Source organism: Natator depressus, chromosome 3, assembly GCF_965152275.1.
Source record: "Natator depressus isolate rNatDep1 chromosome 3, rNatDep2.hap1, whole genome shotgun sequence".
Classification (NCBI taxonomy): domain Eukaryota; kingdom Metazoa; phylum Chordata; order Testudines; family Cheloniidae; genus Natator; species Natator depressus.
Window position 1 is genome coordinate 1,622,726 of NC_134236.1, and position 11,142 is coordinate 1,633,867.

Below are 11,142 nucleotides of genomic sequence, written 5' to 3' on the forward strand. Positions count from 1 at the left end.
TCACCCAAGTCACAGATCTGGTCCATTTTGTAATATTGTCTGATTGACCGCTTCCTAGCATTATGCAGCATCTTGCAAACAACCAACGAACTGCTCGAGATTAAAGAGAGTCAAAGTCCGATACGCCAAGCCGTCAGGCGGAGGGACAGCGGGTCTGGATGAAGAAGTCTCCCTTCCTGGTGAGCCAACAAATCTGGTGACAGAGGAAGCAGCTTGAATGCTCTGCCGGACAGCTGGAGGAGATCAGTAATACCATTGCTGGGGTGGCCATGCTGGGGTGATGAGCTTCATCCGTGCACTGTCCTGACATATCTTCCTTACCTCTTTCTGGATCAATGGAAATGGGGGGGAAGCATCCAGCAGGCTTTTCCCCCAGTGCAGTAGAAGAGCATCTACTGTCCCTGCTGGCTCTGGAGCAGAAGGGGGGACAGACACTTCTTGTTGAATCTTGTTGCAAACAGGTCCACAGCTGGTTGACCCCATCTAGCGAATATGTTGCGAGCCAACTGATCCTTCAGGGACCATTCATGCATCTGAGATGTGTCTCTGCTGAGACAGTCTGCAACCACACTGCTCTCTCCTGCCAAGTTCAGGGCCACTGGGGAACACATGGTGGAGGATGCACCAATCCCGTCACCTTATTGCTTCTGCACAAAGTCTGTCTGCTGACATAACCCACTGCGGAAGTATTGTCTGTGACTACATGCACCACCTTTCCCTGCACGTGAGGAAGGAATGATCTGAGGCCAGCCGAATGGCTCTGAACTCCAATACACTGATATGCAGAATCTTCTTCTGATGAGACCAGTGCCCTCGCACAGACAGATGATTCAGATGCACCCAACCACTGTTGGACACATCTGCAGTTGATGTCACAGATGGTGACAGAGGATTGCACTGGACAACTCTGAAGACATTCATTCTGCTTAACCACCACTCTAGTGACAGTGCAAACTCTCCCGACTTGAACTATAAACCTGAGACATTCTGTGCTGCTTAGGCCTCATTCTCAGGCTGGCGAAAGGAGTCACACTGTAGGGGGAAATTTTCCTGTGTTGTGCAATATCCCTATAGTACCATCTTCCCCATAATGCCATCTTGGATTTCTGTTACAACCACTTGGAATCCATATTTGATATCCTTCTTCCTCACGCCCCCCTTGTGTTTTGGCGCCTTTTTCATCTAAGGGCAGGAAACTGGTAGTTTGCTCAGAGACTGGGCAGTATATATGAGTTTGGTCTCCAGTCAGGAGGGGCTCCCATCACCTTGAAGGGTAGGCCTAGGACCACACGAAGGGGTGTCGGGAGGGACACACCTGCACTCAAGAACGAGCTATCATCTGCCATTCTGATCCTTCTCATACATCCACCCATGCTGACGCAGGGAAGAAGAGCAAGAACAGAGCATCCATCAGCCTGTGCCAGAAGGTCCTGCCTTCCTTCCTGCCGAGCCATCTGGACCTGGAAGCGGAGCCAGGCCCGTCGTGACGGTGCCATTGGTAAAAGCTGCAGACTATGGTAGAGACCCAACATCTTTCTTTCTACCTAGCCTAATCTGGGAGTAGCCTGGGGCTGGGGCTTCAAGGCCTCCCCTGCTATGGCCAGTGCCCGCTTTGTATTTGGTTCCGTTTGGTTGTAGTTCGGGCTTCCCTAATGTGTTGTTTAATATTTACCTTGTTATACTTCCCATAGTTCACCTTTACCTTGTTAACTGTTGTCTGTCAATGAATCTGTTCTTAGTTTGCATCTTATCCTTTCCTTAGCTTCCTTTGGGGAACAAGGGCCCTGTTGAGGGAAGACGTACCTGAGACTGGTCCTCTGGCCAGGTTAAAAAGCCAGTCAACAACATATGTAGTGGCTGTGTTAAGACCCAGGGGAAAAGGTTCCTCTTCCAGTTGGACACTCTTGGGCATTGAGAATACGTTGCCTCAACCACAGAAACCTGTCCGTTGGCAGAATGGCTCTCCCGTCCACCTAATCCAGCGGGCCACTGTAGACTTTGATTTTACTGGAAGTGAATTTTGTAATGTGGTATTACTCCGCCGGGGGTTCGGCTCTCCTGGCTACAGTTTCAAGCTTACTAGAGTGAAAGTCCCCTCTGCTACGTGCTTCAGAGTTAGAGTCTCTAGGAGCACACAGAGACCAAGGGCAGTGACCACATGGCCATTGACCAGTACGAGGCCTAGACTGTTCTACAATTTTGTATTAAAGTTACAATTAAAGTGATGATTACCCAAGCATATAGAGATTCTATACAGACCTATGCACAAGTTACAAATGTAGTTATACTCCCATCCTTAACAACAGGGTGTCACGGAGTGTGGGGGAGTCCAGGCCCTGCACCCCTCTTCCTGGGATTCACTGAGACTCTCAGCCAGCCAGTAAAACAGAAGGTTTATTGGACAACAGGAACACAGTCCAAAACAGAGCTTGTGGGGACACCCAGGACCCCTCAGTCAAGTCCTTCTGGGGGAGCAGGGAGCTTAGACCCCAGCCTGGGGTTCCCTGTGTTCCTCCACCCAGCCCCAAACTGAAACTAAACCCACCGAGCAGGTTCCCTGCTGCAGCCTCCATCCACATTCCTGGGCAGAGGTGTCACCTCCCCCTCCCCCTCCTGGCTCAGGTGACAGGCTCTCAGGTCTCCCGTCCCCAGGGCACATTCCCAGGTCAACACTCCCCCCTCCCTGCTGCGTCACATCGTCACATCTCTCCCCCCTTCGAGACTGAACTGAGCGGGGTCACTGTGACCAGTGACCTGGGGAAGTTCGGGGCCCCCTCTCCGGGACAGCGCATCCGCTATCAGGTTGGCACTTCCCTTCACATGGACCACGTCCATGTCGTAATCCTGCAGGAGCAGGCTCCACCTCAGGAGCTTGGCGTTGGCTCCTTTCATCTGGTGCAGCCAGGTCAGGGGAGAGTGGTCGGTGTAGACGGTGAAGTGTCGCCCGAAGAGATAGGGCTCTAGTTTCTTGAGGGCCCACACCATGGCCAGGCACTCCTTCTCGATGGCCGCGTAGTGTTGCTCCCGGGGTAGCAACTTCTTGCTCAGGTACACGATGGGGTGTCTCTCCCCCTTTTCATCCTCCTGCATTAACATCGCCCCCAGTCCCGTGTCGGAGGCGTCGGTGAACACCACAAAGGGCTTGTCAAAGTCTGGGTTTGCTAGAACTGGGCCACTGACCAGAGCCTCCTTCAGCGCCCGGAAAGCCTCCTGGCACTGCTCGGTCCAGACCACCTTGTCTGGCTTCCCCTTCTTGCATAGCTCAGTGATGGGGGTGGCTATGGCGCTAAAGTGGGGCACAAATCTTCGGTAGTATCCTGCCATCCCAATAAAGGCTTGGACCTGCTTTTTGGTGTGGGGAGCGGGCCAGTCTCTGATCACCTCCACCTTGGCCGGTTCCGGCTTTAGGCGGCCGCTCCCCACCCGATGGCCCAGGTAAGATACTTCAGCCATCCCCACCTTGCACTTCTCCGCTTTGACAGTCAGCCCAGCCCCCTGGAGTCGGTCCAGCACTTGTCTAACCTGGGACACGTGGTCCTCCCAGGTCTGGCTAAAGACACAGATGTCGTCAATATACGCCACGGCAAAACTCTCCATCCCCCTCAGGAGCTGGTCCACCAGGCGCTGGAAGGTGGCCGGCGCTCCCTTGAGGCCGAAAGGCAGGGTCAGAAACTCATAGAGCCCCAGAGGGGTGATAAAGGCCGATTTCAGCCGGGCATCTGCATCCAGCGGCACTTGCCAGTAGCCCTTTGTAAGGTCCATGGTGGTAAGGTACCGAGCTCCTCCCAGCTTGTCTAGGAGCTCGTCCGGCCTGGGCATGGGGTAGGCATCCGATACAGTGATGGCATTGAGCTTCCGATAGTCCACACAGAACCGGACTGACCCATCCTTTTTGGGGACCAGCACCACCGGCGAGGCCCAAGGGCTGGCCGATGGCTGGATCACCCCCAAAGCCAGCATGTCCCGGACCTCTCTTTCCAGGTCCTGAGCAGTTTTCCCTGTGACTCGGAAGGGGGAGCATCTTATCGGCGGGTGCGACCCTGTCTGCACCCGGTGGACAGTCAGATTAGTGCGTCCAGGCTGGTTGGAAAACAGCTGTCGGTACGGATGCAGCACCCCCCTGACCTCAGCTTGCTGGGCAGGGGTGAGCTGATCCGAGAGGGGGATTGTTTCCAGGGGGGAACCAGCTCTGGTCCCAGGGAATAGATCTACTAAAGGGTCATCTCCCTGCTCCTCCCACTGACCACACACAGCTAACACCACATTCCCCCTGGCATAATATGGCTTCATCATATTCACATGGTACACCCGGCGGTGGTGGGCCCGGTTCGACAGCTCCACCACATAGTTTACCTCATTGAGCTGCTTGACGACCTTGAACGGGCCCTCCCAGGCGGCCTGTAGTTTGTTCTTTCTCACGGGGATGAGAACCATCACCTGATCCCCGGTGGCGTAGGCACGGGCCCGCGCCGTGCGGTCATACCAGACCTTCTGCTTCCTCTGGGCTCTGGCCAGATTCTCCCTGGCCAGGCCCATGAGTTCAGCCAGTCTCTCTCGGAAGGTCAGGACATACTCCACCACTGACTCTCCATCGGGAGTGGCCTTCCCCTCCCACTCGTCTCTCATCAGGTCCAGGGGGCCCCTTACCCTCCTTCCATATAACAGTTTGAAAGGCGAAAATCCGGTAGACTCCTGGGGCACCTCCCTGTACGCGAACAGCAGGTGAGGTAAGTACTTGTCCCAATCCTGCGGGTGCTGGTTCATAAAGGTTTTCAGCATCATCTTTAGCGTCCCGTTAAACCTCTCCACCAGCCCATTGGACTGGGGGTGATACGCTGAGGCCCAGTCATGCCGGACCCCACATTTCTCCCACAAGCACCGGAGCAGGGCCGACATGAAGTTGGAGCCTTGGTCTGTCAAGACTTCCCTGGGGAACCCCACTCGGCTGAAAATGGTCAGGAGCGCATCTGCCACGGTGTCTGCTTCAATGGAAGCTAAGGGCACTGCCTCGGGGTAGCGGGTGGCGAAATCTACCACCACCAGAATGTATTTCTTCCCCGACCGGGTCGTCTTGCTGAGAGGCCCCACGATGTCCATGGCCACCTTCTGGAAAGGCTCCTCTATGATGGGCAAAGGTCTCAACGCCGCTTTCCCCTTGTCCCGGGCCTTCCCCACCCTCTGACAGGGGTCACAGGATCGGCAATACTGCCGGACGGTGGTAAAGACCCCGGGCCAGTAAAAGTTCTGTAGCAACCTCTGCCGGGTGCGCCGGATTCCCTGGTGCCCTGCGAGGGGGATGTCATGGGCCAGGGACAGGAGCTTGCGGCGGTACTTCTGGGGGACCACCAGCTGCCTCCTGATCCCACAGGACTCCCCTTCCCCTGGGGGAGCCCATTCTCGGTACAGGAACCCCTTCTCCCACAGGAACCTCTCCTGGCAGCCTCTCCTCATGGTCCGTCCCTCACTGAGGTCGGCCAGGTCCCTGAGCTTCTGCAAGGAGGGATCTTTCCTCAACTCGGCCTGGAACTCAGCGGCTGGGGAAGGGATGGGGCCCGGTTCCCCCTCCGTGGCCAGGTCTGAGGCCGCAGCCTCTCTGAGCCGTGCCCCTCGGCGCTCCCTCCCCACCCGAGTAGGGTCTCGCGCCTCCAGTGTGGTACCCTCCCCAGGGTCAGGTCGCAGTGCCCCTCGCCGGCTCTGGCTACGGGTCACAACCAGGGCGGTCTGGGGGTCGCTTGGCCAGTCCTCTAGGTCTCCCCCCATCAAAACTTCAGTGGGCAAATGGTGGTGTACCCCCACATCCTTGGGGCCCTCCTTGGTCCCCCATTTCAGGTGTACCCTTGCCACGGGCACCTTAAATGGGGTCCCGCCCACCCCCGTCAGGGTCAGGTAGGTGTTGGGCACCACCCGATCTGGGGCCACCACCTCGGGCCGGGCCAGCGTCACCTCCGCGCCCGTATCCCAGTATCCATTGACCTTCCTCCCATCCACCTCCAGGGGAACAAGGCACTCTCTCCGGAGGGACAGCCTCGCACCCACCCTGTAAACCGAGCACCCTGAGTCCAGAGCCTCCAGCCCTCTGGCGGGGCTGGCTGGGGGTACTCTTCCCTCTTGAGCAGGTGGCAAACTGGTAGCCCCCCTTTCCTGGGTCGCCTGCCCCTCGTCCAGCTGAGTCCCTACCCAGTTAACCCTGGGTAGGTTGGGTCTGCTCAGTTTGTCCCGGAGCCCGGGGCACTGGGCCCTTACGTGGCCTCTCTGGCCACAGTGATAGCAGCTCAGGTCACGTTGGTCCCCTCGAACGGGTCGGAGGGGCCCGACACCAGGCGTTCCCCTTTGGAGGGGGTTCTCCCTATTTCCCCGCTGGGAGGCCCCATGGTGACTCTCTCTCTGCATCGGGGGGGGCCTGTTCTTTTGGGACTCCTCCCGGCTACCCCCTGACCGACTGTTCACAAACTCGTCGGCCAGCTGCCCTGCATGCTGGGGGTTCGCAAGCTTTTTGTCCACCAGCCACAGCCTCAGGTCGGAAGGGCACTGTTCATACAGGTGCTCCAGTACAAACAGGTCAAGCAGGTCCTCTTTAGTTTGGGCCCCCGCTGTCCACTTGCGGGCATATCCCTGCATCCGGTTGACCAGTTGTAGGTAGGTGACCTCAGGCGTTTTACGCTGACTCCGGAACCTTCTCCGGTACATCTCGGGGGTCAGCCCAAACTCACGGAGCAGGGCCTGTTTGAACAGTTCATAGTCCCCTGCCTCTGCCCCTGTCATCCGGCTGTAGACCTCCACGGCTTTGGGGTCCAGTAAGGGGGTGAGGAACTGGAGCCTGTCTGCAGGGTCAACCCTGTGCAGCTCGCAGGCATTCTCAAAGGCCGTCAGGAAGCTATCTATGTCCTCCCCCTCCTTCCGCTGGGCCAGGAAGCACTTATCAAAGCTCCTTGCAGTCTTGGGTCCCCCCTCACTCACCGCAGCCGGGGCCCCACTGCTCCTCAGCCTGGCCAGCTCCAGTTCATGCTGTCTTTGTTTCTCCTTCTCCTGCTGCTCATGTTGACGTTCCCTCTCCTTCTCCTGATGTTCCCTCTCCTTCTCCTGACGCTCCCTCTCCTTCTCCTGACGCTCCCTCTCCTTCTCCTCCTGCTCATGTTGACGTTGTTTCTCCTTCTCCTCCTGCTCATGTTGACGTTGTTTCTCCTTCTCCTCCTGCTCATGTTGACGTTGTTTCTCCTCATGTTGACGTTGTTTTTCATGATCCTCCAGCTCCCTCATTTTCCTCTCCCTCTCCCATTCCAGCCGCATCCGCTCCAGGGATGGGGAGCTCCGCTGGGAGGATCCCCTGCTGGCTGCTGGGGTCAGGGGGCCCTCGGTATTCGCTGGGCTTCCCACAACCCCTCCCCCAGGCATAGGTAGGAAGGGTCTCGGGGTGTCCTGGGCAGCAGTCTGACCCCTCCCAGCCTGGTCAGGCCCCAGGGCCCACGCTGCGTCCGCCAGGCGGCTTCCCTCAGGGACAGGGATCGGGTCATCCAAGCGATCCCTCTCCTCCAGCTGGGCAATCAGCTGTTCCTTGGTGGACCTCCCGACGCGCAGCCCCCTCTGCCTGCACAGCTCCACCAGGTCGCTCTTAAGGCGTTTAGTGTACATCTCCCGGCTGGCCACTCGCAGGCCGGGCAGCTGTCCACGGTTTCCAGGAAAAGCCCCTAGTGTGCCAGTCCTTCTTGAGGTCACCACCTCTTTGCCAGGGTCGAGCTGCAGACTCCTCCGCCCCTGGGACCACTCGCTGCGATCCCCCGGGGGACCCTGTTACTGCAAAAGTCCTTCTCTCTGGTCACACACTCCCAGGGGTTAACCGCCCCCTGAAACCGTCTCTCTCTGAATCTTCAGCACGCCTGGTCCCCGTCAATCCCCCTTCGTTTTACTGTTCCCCAGTCACTTACTGCAGGAAGCGCCGTTCACGGGGTGCAGTAGATCCCACCGCTGCCACCAGTTGTCACGGAGTGTGGGGGAGTCCAGGCCCTGCACCCCTCTTCCTGGGATTCACTGAGACTCTCAGCCAGCCAGTAAAACAGAAGGTTTATTGGACAACAGGAACACAGTCCAAAACAGAGCTTGTGGGTACACCCAGGACCCCTCAGTGAAGTCCTTCTGGGGGAGCAGGGAGCTTAGACCCCAGCCCTGGGGTTCCCTGTGTTCCTCCACCCAGCCCCAAACTGAAACTAAACCCACCGAGCAGGTTCCCTGCTGCAGCCTCCATCCACATTCCTGGGCAGAGGTGTCACCTCCCCCTCCCCCTCCTGGCTCAGGTGACAGGCTCTCAGGTCTCCCGTCCCCAGGGCACATTCCCAGGTCAACACTCCCCCCTCCCTGCTGCGTCACATCGTCACACAGGGTTAGGGTCTGATGGGTCTCTCATGGCTTGATCATCAGAATAGGGACGGTTCCTGCTGGAGTCTCCCAGAGTGAGCTCCGGCTTCCCATTCTGGGCACCCCCTTTTTATAATGTGATTCTGGCTATACCTACATTTGGAGCATGTCCATGAAAGCGTCAACCCTCTTGTCTCTTATTGGTCCGTGTCCCCTGGAAACTTAAGGGACACAAATTTTCTATAGGCTGGGTGAGTTCCCTCTGTTCTCATTAGCACTGACACAACCTGTATCCCATGGTTAAGACACATGTCAGAGACAGATGCGCCTTTACATTACTTTTATGATCTGATATTAATATTTTGGGTAATTTTGCACAATATTACCACTTGGTACCTCCTTCCCCATAATCTTAGGGCATCGGGTTATTTTCTGGTTACTCATGTCATCGTTTCTTGTCTCCAAGGCCAAAACCAGCTACGCTAAAGTCTTGCAGGCCTCAGCCTACAGGTTCTTGCATTTCAGCTGGTCTTACTCAGGTCTAATACTTGGTTCCTCTAAATACTGATTAATCTGATACTTTTATAATCCTACAAATTAACTCTAATTAACATACAATGAATATATGTACTATAAAAGATTGATTAATCATAACATCACACAATAAATGGATAATAAACTAAAATCATTGGCTACATTCCCCCCCCGTTGACAGGGTGAGTGTTATCTCATTATCAGGTGATAATTAGATAATAAGAGCCCTGTCACATACATATTACATGACAGTATCCAGCAATGATTAATACCAGAGTACACATAGTGAGAATACTATGGACAAAAATTATTTCTTTTCATTCAATTTTCATCCCTCTTGATACAGTGAATACCTTATATGAGCTGCTACCATCCAAAATTTCAGGCAGTGCTTAGTTTGTCTTCTATATGTGTGACGTTATCTGATTAATATATGACCATGTAGATCATTGTTGCTACCACTGTTATATAATTGCAACAAACCTTGTACAAAGTATGTCAAGTAATATGTCTATTGAAAGGTTATGATTTGATGAATATGATTATGCTATTGGTATTCATGTATCATTTTTGCATCTGAAGTTATGAATATTAACTATTTACCTGTATTTCAAATGTTTGCTCCTGTGGTAACACTCACAAGGTATTTAGCCTGCACATCTTGAAGGGACTATTCAAGTTAAATGGCTCATCAGGGAACGCTTAACACACAGTGACCATGGGAGACACCCATTCACACCTGGTGAACTTCCATTAACTAGAGTATGGGGAATGGCCTCTACTGTGACAAAAAGAAAAGGAGGACTTGTGGCACCTTAGAGACTAACCAATTTATTTGAGCGTGAGCTTTCGTGAGCTACAGCTCACTTCATCGGATGCATACTGTGGAAAGTGTAGAAGATCTTTTTATACACACGATCTTCTACACTTTCCACTGAATGCATCCGATGAAGTGAGCTGTAGCTCACGAAAGCTTACGCTCAAATAAATTGGTTAGTCTCTGAGGTGCCACAAGTCCTCCTTTTCTTTTTGCGAATACAGACTAACACGGCTGTTACTCTGAAACCTGTGACTAAGCGAAGCAGGCATGGACATGTGACTTGCCCATGTGACTCCAAACCCCATCTTGTTACCTGTAATTTTCCATGAACTAGAACAATGGGTTCCTCTTCACTTGGCAGACGCTATAAAAGGCCCTGGAAACACCTTCATTTTGCCTCTTTCCTGCTCTGATCTCTGGACTAGGAACTTGTACTAATGGAAACAACAAGGAGTCTGGTGGCACCTTAAAGACTAACAGATTTATTTGAGCATAAGCTTTCTTGAAGAGGTGGGGTTTTTACCCACAAAAGCTTATGCTCAAATAAATCTGTTAGTCTTTAAGGTGCCACCGGACTCCTCGTTGTTTTTGTGGATACAGACTAACACAGCTACCCCCGGATACTTGTACTAACGGGAGCATCTAGCCAAGGGACTGAGGACCTTCCCATGATTTGGAAGCAGCTAGAAACTTAACAAGCCAGCAGTTTATTCCATCACTGTTACAAGCCTAAACCAAGAACTTTGCCATCGCTGTGTGTATTTGATTCCTTTAACCGATTTTAACTCTCACCTCTTTCTTTCTTTTTATAAATAAACCTTTAGATATTAGACACTAAAGGATTGGCAAAAGCGTGATTATTGGGTAAGATCTGAGTTGTATATTGACCTGGGTGTGTGGCTGGTCCTTTGGGATCAGAAGAACCCTTTTCGTTTGATGAAATTGGTTTTAAATAACCACTCATCATTAAGTCTAGTGTCTGGGTGTTGAATCCAGGACTGGAATGCCTAAAGAGGCTGCATTTCTGACTTCTTGTTAGCCAGTGTGGTGAGACAGTTTACTTTTGTTGCTGGTTTGGTATATCTTATGGGAGAATAGCCACTGGTTTTGCGGGGTGTCTGCCCTATTTCTCAGCAGTCTGTCCTGAATTTGGTATTCTCAGTTGTGACCCACTGAGGCACGGTGACAATATGTCATTCCTAATTTTAATTAATTGTGGATTTTTTATTTTTAATGATTGTGTTAGCTGTAAAGTTAATGGTGGAAAATATGAAACACTGGAGTCTTTTGTTTAATAAGATCCTGGTAATCTGGGTTGCTAAGAATACCAGTTCCATTTGCAAAAACATTGGAAGTATTGTCGTGTGCCCAATAACTGTGTGTAGCTGTTGCTTAAAACAAACATTTGGATTTGTGACCATACGTCTAATAGAATTCCT

General features: G+C 53.2%; 1 protein-coding gene across 1 annotated transcript in view; it reads right to left on the minus strand.

Annotated features, from left to right (window-relative positions):
- LOC141983976 (uncharacterized) overlaps positions 1-7,544 on the minus strand; it is an 82,713-nt gene extending 75,169 nt beyond the window's left edge. The window contains exons 1-2 of the mRNA XM_074946932.1: positions 7,480-7,544; positions 6,389-7,365 (exon numbers count right to left, since the gene is read on the minus strand). Of these exons, the coding sequence (XP_074803033.1) occupies positions 6,389-7,287 (899 nt within the window). The 5' untranslated portion in view covers positions 7,288-7,365; positions 7,480-7,544. The remainder of the gene's footprint in view (positions 1-6,388; positions 7,366-7,479) is intronic.
- Positions 7,545-11,142: the final 3,598 nt, after the last annotated feature.